At 40.8% G+C, this 21,692-nt stretch overlaps 1 protein-coding gene across 6 annotated transcripts; it reads right to left on the bottom strand.

Annotated features, from left to right (window-relative positions):
- Nucleotides 1-596: 596 nt before the first annotated feature.
- LOC139563286 (zinc finger protein 280C-like) lies at nt 597-15,231 on the bottom strand. Of its 6 annotated transcripts, XM_071381834.1 has the most exons (22): nt 15,120-15,231; nt 14,852-14,999; nt 14,421-14,557; nt 14,114-14,289; nt 13,692-13,906; nt 13,233-13,332; nt 12,860-13,069; nt 12,640-12,705; nt 12,432-12,541; nt 8,616-8,815; nt 7,115-7,272; nt 6,834-6,934; nt 6,495-6,641; nt 5,842-5,976; nt 5,421-5,647; nt 4,651-4,791; nt 3,728-3,790; nt 3,412-3,530; nt 3,278-3,311; nt 2,476-2,518; nt 2,340-2,386; nt 597-2,229 (listed from the first exon to the last, which is right to left on the bottom strand). In XM_071381834.1, exons 4-22 carry the CDS (start codon nt 14,280-14,282, stop codon nt 1,587-1,589), a joined length of 2,928 nt encoding a protein of 975 aa, XP_071237935.1. In that variant the 5' UTR covers nt 14,283-14,289; nt 14,421-14,557; nt 14,852-14,999; nt 15,120-15,231; the 3' UTR covers nt 597-1,586. The 6 variants fall into 6 exon arrangements, with proteins under 6 accessions (XP_071237935.1, XP_071237933.1, XP_071237939.1 ...); XM_071381832.1 differs by lacking the exon at nt 14,421-14,557; XM_071381838.1 differs by lacking the exon at nt 14,421-14,557 and having other exon boundaries at nt 12,860-13,066.
- Nucleotides 15,232-21,692: the final 6,461 nt, after the last annotated feature.

Raw genomic sequence — 21,692 nt, 5'->3', positions numbered from 1 at the left:
CTTTCTGCACTGTCATGTCCTCCAATACTGGTACAGTACAATCCATTGATCACAAGACAAACTATCAGGCAATTCTGGTGAATTGATGTTACACACAGGATATAATAAACAGAATAATTAGACATTATTACTTCCCCATTCTTGTCTATTTTAAGGATGCAAGAAAACAGTCTAGCTTCACTGCTTGGGATAATTCTGTATGTATTATCTGCACATGCTGGCCAAGAGCGACACCTTTGCTGTCAAAAAAATTTAATCCATCTATAGCTTGTTTACACATCAACTCATGTCACCCTTCTCCCTCAAGCTTTTTGCATCCTCAACCTCCCCATCAGCTGAAAATGTACCAAACACAAGATGGCACAATGATCACATTCATAGCAAAGGTGAAGACATTTCAGTGCCAAGTCAACACTCCTGTCAGTGTTAAACCTATCAAGATGCTAATTTCTAACAACTATTTGTGAGGTAACTGGGTAATCAATGCATTTCATTACTTTTCATGTAAGCTGGGCAGTGATGAGCCTACAGTTGATCACCTCTCTCAACCATAATGAGCATGGACAGTCCGTTCTTAATCAAGTCTCAATATCAGATTTCATACTGTATTACCAAAGTTTATTTACATGTTAGCACGACTGCAATGGAAACACTGAGGGGATTAGATTACCTGGTTGCCCACAGTGGGAGGAGTTTGCACTGGGTGAAAAGTCATTGCATTCTTTTTCGAGCCAGGTGTCCCGCTCTGGCTGATGGCAAAGTCATCTCTGACGTAGGTTAAGCACATGGAGTATTGAGTAGGATACTGGTTTCAAATGAAAAAGTGATTGCTTTTGATCAAAACACCATCTTCCTTCCCAATGAAAAAAATGCTTGAATTTTCAAACAAGTTATGGCAAAGTGTTTCTTTACGATACACCATGCTGCCCTGTTGACAACATGACCGAGCGGCGCAGACTACTGTTCGATTTGAGAAGGGCACCCCCCCACTGCTTTTGCCTGTTCACGTGACGGGCCATAGACCGGTGCGCCACAGTTCCTTTGAATCAAACTCCCTCAATGATTCAAGTCCATTGGACTGCTCTCAAACTACAGACATACAGATGATCAAAGCGAAAGTGATGGATTATAGTATATTAAAAATACACAAAAGCACCTATGAAATGTCAATGGAAGTGGAGGAGGTATTCAAAATAAACAAAAGGCCTATATCTACCAGTGGAAGGATAGTTAAGATATTTCAAGGATTTTTCACACTTGAGTACAGGTTCAGATCAAGGAAAGCATAAACATTCAGATTTTGTATTTTTCGACACTACAGAAAGTCAAATTATTCACAGTGTACCATTTTCACTTTCATTGAAAGCTTACAACCAAATTGTAAGTTTGACAGACGGAAGTCAAATCTTGCACTAATGTTAGAAAAAAATGATACATGTTTTTCCAAATGCCAAATCTAATAAACACATAGCACGTCTCAGCTCATCTCCATCTGGTCAAGGACAGTCAAGTTTAAGAAAATGGGGAAGAGAAATACATTTCAATGGTATGCAGTATTCTTAAAAATACATCCGGTCCACTTCTCACTACTCCGAGGATGCCGATCCCTTCAGTGTTTCAGGACTGGAGGGAATGTCTTTGTCGTCTGCCCTCTGATGCGGGATGTCAGCTGGACTTTGAGAGGATGAGATGTCCTTTGCTTCCACGATATCTTTCACCTCTTGGTCTACAACCTTTAAGGGGATGGTCTCCAGGGAAGCGCTGACCTTACTGTCGTCAAAGCTCACAGATTCCGGTTTGCTTAATGACTCATGCAAACGCACCGTCTCCCCATCTAACTCACAGGCCACAGAACTAGTGGGGGACCTGGTCGCTGACTGCAAAGCCCGCTCCTCCCTCTGCTCCCCCTCAACTGAGCTTTCCATTGGTGTTTCACTTTCCATGGGCCCTGACTGCAAAGACTGTTCTTCCTCAACTGAACTTTCCATGGGTGTTTCTAGCTCTGTAGCCTGTGTGACTCCCTGGCTCTGATCCACTGTAGAGATATGTGGAAGCCCTTGCACTTCTGCCTCTCCTAGCTGGTTAACTGCTGCATCGTCTTTGTCTAGTAGAATTACAGCACCTCTTCCTGACTCTTGGGTCTGAACATGCATTACCTCTGGCCCATCCCTTCTTTCAGCAGCTGGGGTGATACACAAGCCATCGGAGGTCTCCACCAATCTGGGAACGCTGTGAAAGAAAAGGGGGGGGGGGGACGTACCAAATCAATCTAATCGACTCCATCCAAGATGGGAAAAATATTTCTAGGTTCTATTTTGTGTGGACCATCCTTAAATTACCTGTGGAATTGGTCAAAAGCACCACTCACTGTGGCAGTTTCAGCATTCTAAGTAAAAATAAAAAGAGGTGCTAGGTTGAGGAAACAGTTCAAAATCAAACATGTGTTTCTCAGGTACAATCCAGCTAGAGTAGTACCTGGATATCAGGGAACATCAGAGCAGAGATCCCTTGCTTATTTCTGAAACAGAACAAAAGAGAATCACGACAAATCCATTAAACGTAGAGCCCTTTTAATAAAACTACTTTGGAGATAGCGTTAGAATATGGTAATGAAAACTTCAAATTCATTTTCAGAGCATAATTAAGACTGGCTTATCAGCACAGAATTAGTATCCAAATAGTTTTTTTTTTTTTTTTAAATATTAATCATGAAGCAAAAGGACCAATGTCCTTGTCCAGACAAATCATTCTTCAAACGAACAGGCATTTAGCATAAATATCAATTAACATTGAATTGTACATATTAAAATCTCAGGAGGAACAACATATTTATGAAATTATTACATTTGAACTTGATCTCATGTGTATGGTTAGTGCGTTTGGCTTCTCAAAGGAATAAAACAAGACGAGGATATTCTTGCAAAAGAGATTTAACAATGACCTTTCATTTCAGCAGCTTCCCAATGACAAAATGACCCAACTTTAGGCACACATTAATTAAGCAATGTTCTCTGGTATTAAGGCCAAAGCTCCCACTTGCATTTGCGAAGGTCTTTAAAAAAAAATCCACTTAATATGCATCCCAATTAGCTTAATGTAAAAAGTATATGGTAAAGATCTCAAAATAATGGATGCTTCCAAACTCATAGGTCAGGGAGTTGGAAGTCTCACAAGTACTTGATCAAATTCTGAGATTGTCATTACAACACTATGAGGGGTGTTACTTTTATTTTAGGATGTTCTCGTTATCTGCTGCATTGGAAGAGTAGCTACTCACCCTCTAATGCCGTCATCTACAGCACCACCTTCTCCTACAAGACAAGAAAAACGTGACATGCAGACAGGTTTTATTATATGAACAAAATGCGACGCCTAAGCATCTGGTTGTGAAGAATGTGATAAACCTTATACCTTTCTCTAGTATGACCTTACAGACGTGGTGTGGTCTGTCAATCAAATGCTTGCTCATGAGGTCAGTTCCATGCGCATCAGCCAGGAAGTCACAGTTCAGACAGACAAGGGTTAAATTCCTGCAAGACAGCAAGTAAAATGTGATTCATAATGAACCTAATGGAATAGAATAACCTAGCACGGTACTTAATTTTGGTAATATTTGGTGAAAATGCAACACTACATAAATAAGTCATTACCAAAAACTAAAGTGCAAAACAATGGCAACATTAAAGAATTGATTTGAGACCAGATTTTTTTAGTTAGGGACACGTACCTTAGGACAACTGGGATTTTCCTCATTTTCCGGAATCTCTCTTTTGAGATGGCACTATGGAACCTGACAAAAATATATTTGTATATATTTAATATGGATTAAAAAACATGAGCTGGCACACACCCAGAAAAAATAGTTTGTGTGGAGGTGCTGACTAACGGCGAATAAACTATAAACTATCCAAATAAAGTCGCACACTCCATGTATAAACTCCCAGCAATTTAATGGGTATTTACCAACGTTTTGGCATCACTGTTCCTTCCTCAGGGTGATTCAGACTGACTTTATTTTTATAGTTTATAATATAAACAATAAAAAACATCCTCCCTGAGCCGACTAGGTGAAAAATCTGTCACTTAACCCTACTTGCTTCTTTCTGTAAGTCGCTCTGGATAAGAGCGTCTGCTAAATGACTAAAATGGAAAAATGGACATACACACTGTTCACAAAACATTAAGAACACCTACTCTTTCCATGACAGACTGACCAGGTAAATGCTATGATCCTTTATTGATGTCACTTGTTAAATCCACTTCAAATCAGTGTAGATGAAGGGGAGACCGGTTTAAGAAGAATTTTTAAGCTTTGAGGCAATTGAGACAGATTGTGTGTGTGCCCCATTCAGAGGGTGACTGGGCAAAAAAATATTTAAGTGCCTTTGAACAGTGTATGTATGGTAGTAGGGCGAACCAGTTTGTCAAGAACTGCACACTGTGGGTTTTTCCACACACAATTTCCCATGTGTATCAAGAATGGTCCACCACCCAAAGAACATTCAGCCAACTTGACAACTGTGGGAAGCATTGGAGTCAACATGGGTCAGCATCCCTGTGGAACGTTTGACACCTTGTAGGGGTGTTCCTAAAGTTTTGTACACTCAGTATATATATGCGTTATGAATCTGATGCTCAAGGAGCTTTTACCTTATCATGTGGTTTCCAAATGAAGTTTTGCAACTCGTCCGATACTTGCATGCACCACAAATGGCAACCATGGGATAGTGACTATAGAAGTCATGAATCTCCGAGTAGCACTCAATGCAGGTGTGTCGTTTTTCTCCAGTACTAAAAAAGTAGAGAACAAATTAGGGCATCATTATTTCATTTATATCTGAAGTACTATTACCTTCAGTAAAACATTCTGAGGTGCATTACCATTTTAGTCACATATGCCCCTAAATATTTTGCTGTGCGACCTGACATTTTATTTTGGGAGCACCTTGCGACTATAAATACAATCTCCCAGATAATAATTGTTGTAATGATTAGGCTTCGCCGTACCGTTGTTTGAGTGAACTAGACATAAAAGCAAGCACATATTCGTTACTGTCATGTTTACACTGATCACTACACCGAAAACACATTGTTTCTAGCACAAACTGGTAAAAAGATACAACCCATATTACCTGCACAATGTTCTATTGTGAATTGGTTATACATTCATGAACCATTTCACAAGCTGTTCCAAAACCACTCGCAGGCATTTGTTTCCTGATGTTCAGTCATGTAACCTCATTAGCTCCTAACTTGAAGTTGAGAACACCAGTGCTACCAATGAAACGTTTGAATTTAGAGCCCTGTTCATAACCAACCATGAAAAGAAATCGTCCCTGACCATAGTTTAGTTTCTATAACAGAAAATATGTAGTTTGCATCATGAGGAAAAAAACAAGTTGACTGAGTGATGTACCGACCTGAGACTCTGCAACACATGGTTGTTCTTCTGCTGCTTGAGGAGCTTTTTGCTCACTGCGCCCTTGCCTTTCCCCCCACTGCTGCCCTGTGTGGTAGATGTACGGCTCTGAGCTTTTACATTGGCTGCCTTCATGCCTGGGACCTCTGGTATGACACTGACACTGGATTTGTCAGCAGCACGGGCGGAACTGGGCGATGGCCCTGTCAGAGAGGCCCGGATAGTCACCTGAAAAATGTAATAATAAAAAATAAAAAAAAAGATCAAATTAAGATTATCTGAATTCATGCCGTTATTTAAACGTTTGTAATAGAACTTGCTTTCAAATGAGGATTTATTGCGGTTGCCATTGACTTTATATTGTAGATACTTGGTACAGAGCTATTGACATGTTTTCCTAGACTAAATAAGAAGAGTTAAACCTTGGTTCCAGGAGGAAGGCCCTCCAGAGCTTTGGGTTTTTGGAAAGTCTTATGGTGCTGAGTCTTGTGATCCACTCGCTCCTTGTAGGTGAGGAAATTCAGCCTGCATTTCCCGCAACGATTAATTCCTTTTTTCTGGCGAATTGACAAAACAAGTACAATAGAAAAGCACGAGTCAAGATAACACAAGACTGCATATAGATAGATAATAGGTTCAGCTATTTCTTTGTTCTATGGCTACATACAGTGATTTGTGGAGTGTATTTGTTTTGTTTTTTGCCAGAGAGCCCGTTAGGCAGGTGAAAGGAAGCAGACATTGCTGTAAGACAGTTATGTATTACAGCAAGGTGTTCAGCAGACAACCAGATCAATCCAACCTCAGAATGAAAGCCAATAGGGTAACTCACAAGTGTTCAATTTTTTTTTTAATTCAGCCAGCTTTAAAAGTCAAACTCTGAGAAAAACTATTTGCAGCATTCACTGCTTTATTAAGAGGCTGAACCATCAGGAAACTGACAGGAAATTACAATGTGTGCCAGGTCAGTCAGAACATGAGCCCCATCAATCAAAAATGACCCAATCAACATATTTATTGATCATGGATTGTTGCACATATTTAATAGAAAAGTACCCAATATAACTAAACTTCTTACCTGATGCTTCATATAGTGCTGCATGTAGACATGACCACTTTTAAGAACTTTAAGGCAGAAAGGACAAAGGAGATCCTTTGTGTTTTCATGCACCGTACGGAAGTGTGTGTCCACATCGGTAAAGAATGAAGACCTGTAGTTGCACACCTGGAAGGAGACAATTAAAGTATTAGTTTGAATCATAAAAGGTTCAGGAAGACTGCAAGTCAAATCCCTTCAATAATTTGAATTACATGTTTCAATTCCTGATTGTAGTGCCAGGGCATCTCTACTATCAACTGGGAATAACTTTTCTTTGTGAACAGACTAATATAAAAACATGATTGATAAACAATTTACCTGGCAGACATATGGCATCTCTCCAGGCTTGTGATTGTCCTTCATGTGTTCCAGGAGCACTTGCTCAGACTCAAAGGCTAATTCACATATCTTGCAATTGGCTACAAAACAAGAACAAATTACTAAAAATGGGCCCAACTTGTTAAGGACAGGTTGATTATAGTTAAATAAATTAAGTTATGTACAATGTATGATTGCTTGAGATGGTGTTCAATACGTTAAGGTGAAATGTATGGTTTCACTGAAGTTTCATGTTGGTTGCTATTGACTGGTATGCCTACTTGAAGATTCAACCATGCTGTGGGCACTCTCGACGTGGCACTGCAGCTGGAATGGGGTTGAGTACTGCCGGTAGCAGTGTTGACAGGTAGTGTGGCTTTCCCAGCTCTCACTGTTCTGCTTCTCTAGCTCCAGATGGTGCTTCATGTGGTTCATGAACCTACAAGAGTCCCGCAAAGTGCAAGATAAGACAGCAATAGCAATGTAGCGTCAGAAACCACAAATGCCAAAGAAACAAAGATAGGTGTGAGCTTTGCCATTTATCTTTAAGTTTTTTGCATTGTAAACTGTAATGTTATTTTTAAACAAGCTATTAAAAAAGAGAAAAATGTGTAACTACTATCCAGTCGCTCAGAGCAAATTTAATTAAAATGTTTGTGAATATATTGTAAAAAAGCTCATTAGCTTTGTAGTCAGACGTTTCTTTAAATAATTAAAAATATGCATACATACATGCATAAATAACTAACCTACTTCAACCATTTGGAAAAAGAAAAACGTAATGTACTGAGCCAAATTACAGTGAAGCCGTATTCAACAACACTTCAACAGTTCGTGGCCTATGTGCAACACCAAACCTGCGCTTCGGATCCCCATGGTTTAAAAAAAGAAATTAGCAACCACTCCTTCCTAAGCATGCATAATTGCCATTATAATACCGCCAATTACGCACAGCTTTTTGTTTGGCTTAATGTGGTGTTCCACGGCTGCAACGAGCCGCACGACCTCTACATATAACCGCTGCACTGACAAGGCAGGCAAGGCCCATTTTTCAGCCAGCACAGTCTGTTACCTCAGCTCCCCTAATAGGGATTTTTATGCAGACCAACTATGACCTCTGCTGCCAGACTGGGTTCAGTACAAATGCGTCTGCCCATTAAAAGGAGCTTACAGAGGCTTTTCTTGCAACGTTCTGAAGCAAAGTTATTTAATCAAAGGAGCAGTTCTTACACTATCCAAACTAGCAGCCATTATTCATATCTGGCCCCAAGTGGGAATATGAGTTGATAATGTCATCCATCTGAGGGAGAAAACTGTGATGAGGGCTGAAACACATTGGATCTCCTCTCTTCACATCGAAGTTAATCACTCTCCATGGGCAGAGGGCTCATTTAACACTTGTTCATGAACACCATTTCCATGCACCAAAACAGTAAAGTAGACATTTGGGGTGAAGTATTGACGAAAGGCTGGTTGATGAATCCATCCATTACCAATAACATTTAGCAGTTCATATAAATATAGAAGATATGTCCACCAATCTGCTTATTGGTGACAGTAATTGTGTAATGTAAACACGTGAAATGCCAAATGTATTGTTTTCATTATACCACTGGACAAATAGGATATAAAAGTTCCTTAGATTAGAAAATGACCTTGTTTATACAAAACACATTTTGTGCAGTAGACACTTTTTTCGCCATAATCGTATTATTCAGGAATACAGTGGCTTATTGAAAACAAAAGCAGAGCTGCATAGCAAGCAAAGTCTCCTGTAGTTACCTGACATTGTTCTTGAGTACTTTCAAACAGCTCTGGCACTTATAGGTAAATGGGGTCTTCTGCTGCTGCAATTTTAGTTTGTCTCCCTCAAATCTACCATAGTAGAAGTCTGTGACAAGCATGATGCGCTTGCTTGCAAAAAGGTAAGTAGACTTCGGGGTTGAGGGGAAGACACACTCCAACAGGTGAGGACAACATTTCTGGAATTAAAGTAATTTAAATTAAAATAGGCTGACAAATTACAATCTGCAGAGTTGATCTTGTAGTTTTTTTTTATTTTAAATGCCTTAAAAAAGGCTCTGGTTCATGCACTAATAGCAAGGCTCGACATTAATGCTAGTCCACTTGTTCGGGACATGTAAAAAAAATATATATATATTTGGGACAAGAACAATTTTTTTACTTGTCCATTTGGACAACAAATCTATCACAAATCAAATAATTACGCCGATCAGAATTAGATGTGAGAAGCAAACACTGAAATAATTTTCAAATCTATGTTTCATATATATATATACATATAAATAAAAGGTCTGCACGTCAAAGTGTAATTGATACAGTGGGGCAAAAAAGTATTGTCAGCCACCAATTGTGCAAGTTCCCCCACTTAAAAAGATGAGGCCTGTAATTTCCATCATAGGTACACTTCAACTATGACAGACAAAAAGAGAAGAAAAAAATCCAGAAAATGACATTGTAGGATTTTTTATGAATTTATTTGCAAATTATGGTGGAAAATAAGTATTTGGTCAATAACAAAAGTTTCTCAATACTTTGTTATATACCCTTTGTTGGCAATGACAGAGGTCAAACGTTTTCTGTAAGTCTTCACAAGGTTTTCACACACTGTTGCTGGTATTTTGGCCCATTCCTCCATGCAGATCTCCTCTAGAGCAGTGATGTTTTGGGGCTGTTGCTGGGCAACACGGACTTTCAACTCCCTCCAAAGATTTTCTATGGGGTTGAGATCTGGAGACTGGCTAGGCCACTCCAGGACCTTGAAATGCTTCTTACGAAGCCACTCCTTCGTTGCCCGGGCGGTGTGTTTGGGATCATTGTCATGCTGAAAGACCCAACCACGTTTCATCTTCAATGCCCTTGCTGATGGAAGGAGGTTTTCACTCAAAATCTCACGATACATGGCCCCATTCATTCTTTCCTTTACACGGATCAGTCGTCCTGGTCCCTTTGCAGAAAAACAGCCCCAAAGCATGATGTTTCCACCCCCATGCTTCACAGTAGGTATGGTGTTCTTTGGATGCAACTCAGCATTCTTTGTCCTCCAAACACGACGAGTTGAGTTTTTACCAAAAAGTTATATTTTTGTTTCATCTGACCATATGACATTCTCCCAATCTTCTTCTGGATCATCCAAATGCTCTCTAGCAAACTTCAGACGGGCCTGGACATGTACTGGCTTAAGCAGGGGGACACGTCTGGCACTGCAGGATTTGAGTCCCTGGCGGCGTAATGTGTTACTGATGGTAGGCTTTGTTACTTTGGTCCCAGCTCTCTGCAGGTCATTCACTAGGTCCCCCCGTGTGGTTCTGGGATTTTTGCTCACCGTTCTTGTGATCATTTTGACCCCACGGGGTGAGATCTTGCGTGGAGCCCCAGATCGAGGGAGATTATCAGTGGTCTTGTATGTCTTCCATTTCCTAATAATTGCTCCCACAGTTGATTTCTTCAAACCAAGCTGCTTACCTATTGCAGATTCAGTCTTCCCAGCCTGGTGCAGGTCTACAATTTTGTTTCTGGTGTCCTTTGACAGCTCTTTGGTCTTGGCCATAGTGGAGTTTGGAGTGTGACTGTTTGACAGGTGACTGGGCAGGTGCCATTAATACAGGTAACGAGTGGAGGACAGAGGAGCCTCTTAAAGAAGAAGTTACAGGTCTGTGAGAGCCAGAAATCTTGTTTGTAGTTGACCAAATACTTATTTTCCACCATAATTTGCAAATAAATTCATTAAAAATCCTACAATGTGATTTTCTGGATTTTTCCCCCTCATTTTGTCTGTCATAGTTGAAGTGTACCTATGAAGAAAATTACAGGCCTCTCATCTTTTTAAGTGGGAGAACTTGCACAATTGGTGGCTGACTAAATACTTTTTTGCCCCACTGTATGCATATTGGATACAGCCTCATGTCCAGACCGATACTGACATGAGGGAGGCGGCAGAAAATGTAGGCAAACGTTAATGAGAATTTTAATTACATTAAATACAGGCTAAACGGCAGTCATGTTTGACAAATATAATGAAGGATAATTAACATTAGTCTGAAGGCTTGATTCTGTCGACATACTCAAGGCACTTCGTTCAGATCAAATGGTCACAAGACCGAAGAGTGAAAGACAGTGCATGTTGCGCACTGCACATCACTCACCTTGAATCTGAGCGGAGGGGGCCAACATTTTGAAACTATTTCATAATAAACTTAATTGTTTAAAACCTGGACGTTTCATGTCCAGGTTTTAAACAATTAAGCATGTCTTACCTTGTTCCAAAGTAGTCTAGCCTAGGCAAAATATGACCACAGAAATGTTGAAACCAGAATTTCTCATGTTCTATTAGTTTTCAAATCAATATTATTTTCCAACAGCCAAAGGCATAATACTAGTCATGAGTAAATCATGCCAGTTTATACATCTTTAGATCTCATTTCTTAATTTCTAACAGATATTTTCATCTGTCATATGAAACCGCTCGCACATGAGGAGCGCTTTTGAAAAAGGTGTTCTCACTAATCGCATGTTGGAACATTTGCACGTAGCCTACAGCCATGAGCTTATAATATGAAGAAATAAAACTAACATTGTTTATTAATTTTTTTAGCCCCCCCTTTCCAATTTCGTTGTATCCAATTGTTAGTAGTTACTGTCTTGTCGCATCGCTACAACTCCCGTACGGACTCGGGAGCGGTGAAGGTCGAGAGCCATGCGTCCCCCAAAACACAACCGCTTTTCAACACAGCGCACATCCAACCCGGAAGCCAGCCGCACCAATGTGCCGGAGGAAACACCAGTACACCTAGCGACCTGGTCAGCGTGCACTGCGCCCGGCCCGCCACAGGAGTCGCTACCCTGCCGGCCAGACCCTCCCTAACCCGGACGACACTAGGCCAATTGTGCGCCGCCACATGGGCCTCCCGGTCGCGGCCGGCTGCGACAGAGCCTGGGCTCGAACCCAGAGTCTCTGGTGGCACAGCTAGCACTGAGATGCAGTGCCTTAGACCACTGCGCCACCCGGGAGGCCAACTAACAACATTTTAAGCAAAACGGTCTGATCTGTTGCATCAGCCTCATTGCTTCAACAACAAACAAAAAAAAGTGCAGCGGTTGTATTTTTGGATGTCATACCAGAACTGTCCCAGGGTCTGTTTTGAACCGCATACATGTTTTATCGTCCCAGGGACACCCTTTAATATATAAAAAGACATAAAAAGTATTTGGTTGTAATTCTAACGTTGCCATATTTTATAGGCTACCAAGGATGGCCAACTATCCTCAAGGTTGGCCTTAAAAGGGGCAGTGGTGTATTTTGAGACACAAATTAATATGCAAAGACACGAATAGGCAGACTGTAGCCTATTCGTATATATATATATATTTATTTTGAATAGTAGTTCCTTGCATCATACAATGATGTAAAAATGGTGTTAGCCTTTTTTTGGGACAGCAAAAAAAATCTGTCCTCCTTGTCCGAAGTACAAGCAGCTAAAAAGTTAATGTCAAGCCCTGAATAGTTGCGTTATAGAATATTTATGTAAAACCATGTGTCATAGCTAAAGGCATGCATTTTAGAATGACTGAACTCACCACCATGTGATCTTTCATGACAACTTGTTGGTAGAAATCAAATTTACACTTTGGACATTTTTTACAGAAACGTGCCCCATTCTCTAATATCTCCTGGGCGTGGGGAGACCCTGCAAAAACAAAATTTCAGTTGTAAAAATAAAAAAGTAACAGTGCTAATGAATCTAGCTAATAACAGAACATGCAACTGATGTAAGGAAACCCCTACCTATGTCCTGCTTAGCTTTTTTAGCTGTGCTGTTTTGGTCTTGAGGTAAACCTCGTTTGCCATAGTCTGTTTAAGGGGAGAAAAAAAGATTCATACTTATTATCACAAGTCACATGCTATCTTCAGATCATGAGGTCACACAGAGGGTCAGGAGTTTTCCTGACCACGTGATCTGGCCAGGAATATCTCTGGGTCAAACAAGTAAGATATTTTGGCTTACCCCAGCTGTTGCCTTTGGCTTGAATAACTGGGGACACAATCTGGAGGTTGGTAGAATTTGGGCGGTTGGGCTGGGAAGACAATGCAGCGGGGCCCTGCACATTGGACAAGGTCACTACGTTGTTGTGGATCATGTGCACTTGAGGCCTGTGGATAACCCCAGGTAAAGGCTTCCCTGGAGTCACCTGCTGCAGAATGTGCTGCTGGCCTGCTGAAAAAACACATTACAAATATGAAACACAGCAAAAAGTTTACTTGAGGGCATAGATTCACTAAATTCATTTCCAATTATTAGTCCGCTCTGAAATATAAAAGTGTGCTATGTTTTGTTGCTTGCCTGCTAACAAGTTAGGATGTAATATTTCTATTTTTACCTGGAACCACAGTGAAAGATGTCCCAGGGGGATACTGTTTCCCAAGGGAAGCGAGGAAAGCTGAGTTGGCCGGTAACTGTGGTGTGGTCATAATGTAACCCTAAGAAAAAAGGCAAACCGTTTTTATTAAAACATTGCACCAACACCATTACAACCAAGTTACATCTCTATAACTAAACAGGTGCCCAGTCAAAGCTCTTCTGTCCCAGCACCACAATCATGGAAAAATCTGCATTTTCCTACTAGCACTGACTTTGCTGATAACTACTTTATTGAGGGAGCATGTACTTACTACAACTGATCTGTGGTTGTCTCACCTAGCTATTTTAAGATTAATGCAGTAATTGTAAGTTGCTCTGGATAAGAGTCTCTGCTCAATGGCTCAAATGTAATGTGTGTTTTTTTGCAATGTATAGCAAAGTGAAATAAGGGATATAGCTAAAGCAAAACACAATATACCTGGTTGTTGATAATGATGGGCTGTGGTGGTACTGCTGTTAAGGGTCGAGGTGCATTGTTCAAGCCTTTCCCTGGAATTATGATGTTCTGTGGAACTGGACCCCGAGTGATATGAGCTTGGGGGGAGTTGTGTGTCATTGTCATCCTAGAGGCTCTTGGTCTCCCAACTCCGCCACTTTGAACTGGGGTGGTCTTCACATTTCTTTGGTTGTTCGCTTCAAAGACAGGTCAGATACATTAACAAGAGTGGTTCCTTTTCAAAAGCAACACAATCTATATTGATAATCACATTTACCAACTTTGTAGAGCAACTAAGGGAAAATCATCCAATGGAAGGATATTGTGTATGCAAACTAGAGAAAACAGACAACAGTGTCGGAGACCTAACATTAACTGAACCATACCAAGAGAAGAAAACATACTTGGCCTGGTGTTAATGGTGCCCTTTGAAGTACTAAGCTCCCCAACAAATATAGGTTCATCGTCGTCATCATCATCATGTTTACCGTCGCCCAACAAATTATCTTCTGGTGTCTGTCTCTGCCACGGCTCCAGCTCCTCTTCCTCACATTCCATAAAAAGCTCGGACATTGTGAAGCTGAAAAATGGATGAGAGTTACATTAATGTTAGCTAGAAACAAACTGTTAACTAGCTAGTTAGTCAAACGAAGTTAGCTATGTTTTCTTCAGCTAGCTGCGAGCTAACGTTAGCTAACATGGTTTGCGTACCTGGCTAACTAGCTAGTAGGAAAAGCTAGGAAACTGGAAACGTTGATTCCTCATAGCCGTGCGCCCGCGCGACTATTTAGTTAATGGACCTCTTGCTTATATCCCGTCGAAAGCCCATAGCTAGCTACATCAAAAAGCTGGAAATACAATGCAGAACACCACATAGTTAAGTAGCGATACTCACGTTATCTACCCAAACGTCCAGTTGCCATCTATTTTAGCTCACTACAGTAGCTAGCTAACTCTGCTAGTCAGCCATTAATAGCTACAGTGTGGGCAACCAATCATGGCGTCTGGCGCGACAACACAACATCGATCTCTTTGTTCCAACTTCATTTTCTCTGATGCAGTAGTACTAAGAGATGTTTAAATGCTATTCAACAATACCAACATTCTAAGTATACTAGTGGTCAAGGTCAGAGTCCACTTACCTTTTAATCTAACGTTTAACTGAGTGGTTAGTCCTTAGTACAAAATGAGAAATACCTTCTATGGAGCGCCTGTGAATGTTGTGGTGGCTGATGGGAAATTTGGGGTTTGCTGAGAGGAAGGTTACCACTGCCTCAAAATTAGCTATATCTTTAAAATCCATGAAAACAACAATTAGTTAGAGTTGGCAGTGTGGTTTGGTTTAACATCACATTTTAAGAAGATAAATGATAGAAATAGGCATGGTTTATGACTTTGTGGAAGTGGTACCTAGTGACAAAAAAGAGGAAGAAGCGAAGCGAAAGGGTTTACTCCGCCCAAAATCTCCTTCTATGTTATAATGGCGGTTCGCAAACAAACACCGCCCAAAATCTGTCCACGTTTTAAGCAGATCAGCTTAATTCTTCTTCTTGAAATGTGTATTGGAGGATCACAACCAACTGAAGGGTGCATACACCGCCACCTATTGTACTGGAGTGTGAGGCCATCTATTTATCTTATCTAGCCATGTGTTTCCGCCTACCAACTAACCCTACACCCATTAAAACCTCACCACTATTCCACAACTTGTTTTTGGTCAGTTGTGAACTCGTCGGCAACTACCTAACAAATCCTGTGAAAGCACTGTAGCACTTAGTCACAACGTTCCTATGCTGTCCCTTTGACAATATAGTCACATACAACCTATACGTCCCCTGTCTGTCACAAATATTGAATGAAATTCCATTTGAATTTACTCTACCTGTTGTCCACTGATTTTGTCCTTTTGTGGGTAGAAATGTATGACAAAATATCCTCAGGAAAGTATTATTAAACCGGCTTCAAAACTTGTGTCTCCGTGTTAGCTATCGCGGTTTTCTTTCTCATCACCTGAAGCATACGCACAAGACGGAAGAACGTGCACACAATGCATGCGTACTAACTGAAGTCTTGCAGGTGTTTACATGTATATTTTTGCGCATGTGCCAGGTAATAGAAATGTCAATGGGAGTACCAGCGTTTGGAAAGGTTTGTTTAATAATACTTTTCTGTGGATGTTTTCTCTCAAATTACAACACACAAAATGACCAACCGCACAGACAACCGATAGAGGAAGTTTAAATTAAATTGTATTTGAAATTGTTTATTTCTTATCAATAGGGCTATCTTCTGTATACCACCCCTACCTTGTCACAACACAACTGATTGGCTCAAACGCATTAAGAAGGAAAGAAATTCCACAAATTAACTTTTAACAAAGCACATCTGTTAATTGAAATGCATTCCAAGTGACTACCTCATGAAGCTGGTTGAGAGAATGCCAAGCGTGAGCAAAGCTGCCATCAAGGCAAAAGGTGGCTACTTTGAAGAATCTCAAATATAAAATATATTTTGATTTGTTTAACACATTTTTGGTTACTACATGATTCCATATGTGTTATTTCATAGTTTCGATGTCTTCAGTATTATTCTACAATGTAGAAAATAGTAAAAATAAAGAAAAACCCTTGAATGAGTAGGTGTGTCCAAACTTTTGATTGGTACTGTATATATTGTATATATACGGTATACTACATGACCAAAAGTATGTGGACACCTGCTTGTCGAACATCTCATTCCAAAATCATGGGCATTGTTATGGAGTTGGTCCCCCTTTTGCTGCTATAATAACCTCCACTCTTCTTCTTTCCACTAGATGTTGTAACATTGCTGCGGGGACTTGCTTCCATTCAGCCACAAGAGCATTAGTGAGGTCGGTCATTGATGTTGGGTGATCAGGCTTGGCTCGCAGTTGTCATTCCAATTCATTCCAAAGGTGTTCGAAGGGGTTGAGGTTAGGGGTCTGTGCAGGCCAATCAAGTTCTTCCACACACAATCTCGACAAACCATTTCTGTATGGACCTCGCTTTGTGCACAGGGGCATTGTCATATTGAAACAGGAAAGGGCCTTCCACAAACTGTTGCCACAAAGTTGGAAACACAGAATCGTTTAGAATGTCATTGTTTGCTGTAGCATTAAGATTTCCCTTCACTGCAACTAAGGAGCCTAACCTGAACCATGACAAACAGCCCCAGATCATTATTCCTCCTCCACCAAACTTTACAGTTGTCACTATGCATTGGGGCAGATAGCGTTCTTCTGTCATCACAGGCATTTCTGTCTGTAATAAAGCCATTTTGTGGGGGAAAACTCGTTTTTATTGGCTGGGCCTGGCTCTCCAGTGGGGCCCACCCATGGCTGCGCCCCTGCCCAGTCTTGTGAAATCCATAAATTAGGGCCTAATGAATTTATTTAAATTGACTGATTTCCTTCTATGAACTGTAACTCAGTAAAATCTTTGAAATTGTTGCATGTTGTGTTTATATTTTTATATACACAGTGCCTTCAGAAAGTACTCATACCCCTAGACTTATAACACATTTTGTTGTGTTACAACCTATATTCAAAATATATTTTCTCACCCATCTGTACACAATACCCCATAATGACAAAGTGATTTTTTTTGTTGTTGAAATGCTAGCAAATGTATTGAAAATTAAATACATAAATCTAATTTACATAAGTATTCGTACACCTGAGTCAATACTTTGTAGAAGCACCTTTTGCTGCATTTCAACTTTGCGTTATCTTGGGTGTCTGTATCAGCTTTACACATCTGGATTTGGGGATTTTCTCCCATTCTTCATTGCAGATTTTGCAAGCTTTGTTAAGTTAGATGGGGAGCGGAGAAAGCAAGTGAATGTTTTGTGTCTGGAATGTATGGTCGATGAAATGGTGGAGCATTTGTCGCTATATTGTTGTAAGTATATTGAAGAATGGGAACGATTGAAGCTTAGGGGCAAAGAGGTTGGATGGCTTTGGAAGGGATTTGGCGGATGGGGGAGGGTCTATTAGAAGTTAGTAGGGCTCTTTTTTATTTTCTCAGAAGTACTGAGTTCGGTAGGAGGATTTAGAAATGTTGTAAACCGTGATTGACCACAAACTCCAGCCCAATTCACCTTTAATGTTTGTTTGTGGACCGCCATTATATCATAGAAGAAGAAGAAGTGCATGTCAGAGCAGAAACTATACATGAAGTCCAAGAAACTGTCCGTAGATCTCCGAGATAGGATTGTGATGAGACATATATCTGGGGAAGGGTATAAAACAATTTATAGAGTGTTGGGCTTCATGGGAGAGTTGACAGACACTCCTGAGAAAAAGGCACATGACAGCACACCTGGAGTTTGCAAAAAGGCACATGAAAGACTGTATTAAACTATTTGGCCTGAATGCAAAGCGCTGTTTGGAGAAAAACAGGCACAGCTCATCACCCGTCTTAACACCATCCCTACCATGAAGCATGGTGGTGGTAGGATCATGCTATGGGGATGCTTGTCATTGGCAGGGACTGGGAGACTGGTAAGGATAGAGAGAACAATGAATGGAGCCAAATACAGGCAAATCCTTGATGGAACCTGCTTCAGAGTGCAAACGACCTTAGACTGGGGGCGAAGATTTACGTTCCAGCAGAACATTGACCCCAAGCATACAGCCAAAGCAATGCTGGAATGGCTTTAGCAGAAGAATGTGAAAGTCCTTGAGTGGCCCAGCCAAACTTGAATCGCATTGAAAATCTGTGGAAGACTTGAAGATTGCTGTTCACCACCGCTCGCACTTCTTCTTCGGTATAATGGCGTTTGCAACACTTACAGTGGGGAGAACAAGTATTTGATACACTGCCGATTTTGCAGGTTTTCCTACTTACAAAGCATGTAGAGGTCTGTAATTTTTATCATAGGTACACTTCAACTGTGAGAGACGGAATCTAAAACAAAAATCCAGAAAATCACATTGTATGATTTTTAAATAATTAATTAGCATTTTATTGCATGACATAAGTATTTGATCACCTACCAACCAGTAAGAATTCCGGCTCTCACAGACCTGTTAGTTTTTCTTTAAGAAGCCCTCCTGTTCTCCACTCATTACCTGTATTAACTGCACCTGTTTGAACTCGTTACCTGTATAAAAGACACCTGTCCACACACTCAATCAAACAGATTCCAACCTCTCCACAATGGCCAAGACCAGAGAGCTGTGTAAGGACATCAGGGATAAAATTGTAGACCTGCACAAGGCTGGGATGGGCTACAGGACAATAGGCAAACAGCTTGGTGAGAAGGAAACAACTGTTGGCGCAATTATTAGAAAATGGAAGAAGTTTAAGATGACGGTCAATCACCCTCGGTCTGGGGCTCCATGCAAGATTTCACCTCGTGGGGCATCAATGATCATGAGGAAGGTGAGGCATCAGCCCAGAACTACACGGCAGGACCTGGTCAATGACCTGAAGAGAGCTGGGACCACAGTCTCAAAGAAAACCATTAGTAACACACTACGCCGTCATGGATTAAAATCCTGCAGCGCACGCAAGGTCCCCCTGCTTAAGCCAGTGCATGTCCAGGCCTGTCTGAAGTTTGCCAATGACCATCTGGATGATCCAGAGGAGGAATGGGAGAAGGTCATGTGGTCTGATGAGACAAAAATTGAGCTTTTTGGTCTAACTCCACTCGCCGTGTTTGGAGGAAGAAGAAGTATGAGTACAACCCCAAGAACACCATCCCAACCGTGAAGCATGGAGGTGGAAACATCATTCTTTGGGGATGCTTTTCTGCAAAGGGGACAGGACGACTGCACCGTATTGAGGGGAGGATGGATGGGGCCATGTATCGCGAGATCTTGGCCAACAACCTCCTTCCCTCAGTAAGAGCATTGAAGATGGGTCGTGGCTGGGTCTTCCAGCATGACAACGACACGAAGCACACAGCCATGGCAACCAAGGAGTGGCTCCGTAAGAAGCATCTCAAGGTCCTGGAGTGGCCTAGCCAGTCTCCAGACCTGAACCCAATAGAAAATCTTTGGAGGGAGCTGAAAGTCCGTATTGCCCAGCGACAGCCCCGAAACCTGAAGGATCTGGAGAAGATCTGTAGGGAGGAGTGGGCCAAAATCCCTGCTGCAGTGTGTGCAAACCTAGTCAAGAACTACAGGAAACGTATGATCTCTGTAATTGCAAACAAAGGTTTCTGTACCAAATATTAAGTTCTGCTTTTCTGATGTATCAAATACTTATGTCATGCAATAAAATGCAAATGAATTACTTAAAAATCATACAATGTGATTTTCTGGATTTTTGTTTTAGATTCCGTCTCTCATAGTTGAAGTGTACCTATGATAAAAATTACAGACCTCTACATGCTTTGTAAGTAGGAAAACCTGCAAAATCGGCAGTGTATCAAATACTTGTTCTCCCCACTGTATATGTGTATTCTGCTACCTACTGCAATGGTGAGTATTCAGTATTCAGACCCCTTGACTTTTTCCACATTTTGTTACGTTACAGCCTTATTCAAAAATTGATTAAATAAAACAAATTCCTCAGCAATCTACACACAATACCCCATAATAATGAAGGCGAAAACAGGTTCAGGTTCAAGTTTGAGCAAATTTACTAAATATGAAAAACAGAAATACCTTATTTCCACAAGTATTCAGACCCTTTGCTATGAGACTCATAATTGAACTCAAGTGCATCCTGTTTCCATTGATAATCCTTGAGATGTTTCTACAACTTGATTGGAGTCCACATGTGGTAAACTCAATTGATTGGACCTGATTTGGAAAGGAACACACCTGTCTATATAAGGTCACACAGTTGACAGTGCATGTCAGAGCAAAAACCAAGCCATGAGGTCGAAAGAATTGTCCGTAGAGCCCCGAGACAGGATTGTGTTCGAGGCACAGATCTGGGGAAGGGTACCAAAACATTTATGCCGCATTGAAGGTCCCAAAGAACACAGTCGCCTCCATCATTCTTAAATGGAAGTCGTTTGGAACCACCAAGACTCTTCCTAGAGCTGGTTGCCCAGCCAAACTGAGCAATCAGGTGAGAAGGGTATTGGTCAGGGAGGTGACCAAGAACCCAATGGTCACTCTGACAGAGCTCTATTCCTCTGTGGAGATTTCACTTTGTCATTATGGGTGAGAGAAAAAAATATATTTAATCCATTTTGAATTCAGGCTGTAACACAACAAAATGTGGAATAAGTCAAGGGTATGAATGCTTTACAGTGCCTTCAGAAAGTATTCATACCGCTTGACTTATTTCACATTTTGTGACTGACTGTTTCCATATAAATGGGCCACCTGTGGTTTGAATGGGCTAGGCTACATTAAATCTGCATGTTCAAATATCAAAGCAGTTCCAAAGTGCCAAAGTGGTATATTGTATGAACAGTTGCAAAATATGTCCAAACTAATGTCCAGTCAGAGCACTCATTTAATGGGTTAATGGGTGTTCTCTGTATAATACCAAAGAATATCTGGTAATGTGATGCATGGTTATTTTCATTAGGCCTGCCGCCCACTAGTGTAGCACATCCAGGGGTAACCCAGCTGGGGCTCCAATCCAGGTTTCTCTGGTTCTGAGGCAAGCATGATTGGGTCCCATATTTATAATTGAATTAACATAAAACAATTGATGCACTCCATGCAAGTTTGCATTGATGCACTGGTAAGTGAAAAATCTTAAGGTCTGAATATGATCTACGACAAGGTATGGATTAGCAACATCAACACTCTGACGTTATCCATTTTAGCCTGTTATAAACTTTGGGTTTCCTGTTATTTTTATAAAATCTTCCCACATATTGCCAGTTGCCATGTAGGCCCTTTAAATAGGTCTACAAACGTCATTAATGAGAGCTACATTCAATTATACATTTTACACATTGGTGATGAGTAGCATAGACGACTATGGTTAGTTTGTCCAACAGGTGTCAGTCTGGATTTCAGAAAAGTAATGAGTGGATATACAGTAGAGG

This window comes from Salvelinus alpinus, chromosome 33 (genome assembly GCF_045679555.1).
Source record: "Salvelinus alpinus chromosome 33, SLU_Salpinus.1, whole genome shotgun sequence".
Lineage (NCBI taxonomy): Eukaryota > Metazoa > Chordata > Actinopteri > Salmoniformes > Salmonidae > Salvelinus > Salvelinus alpinus.
This window is presented reverse-complemented; position numbering and strand designations above follow the sequence as displayed.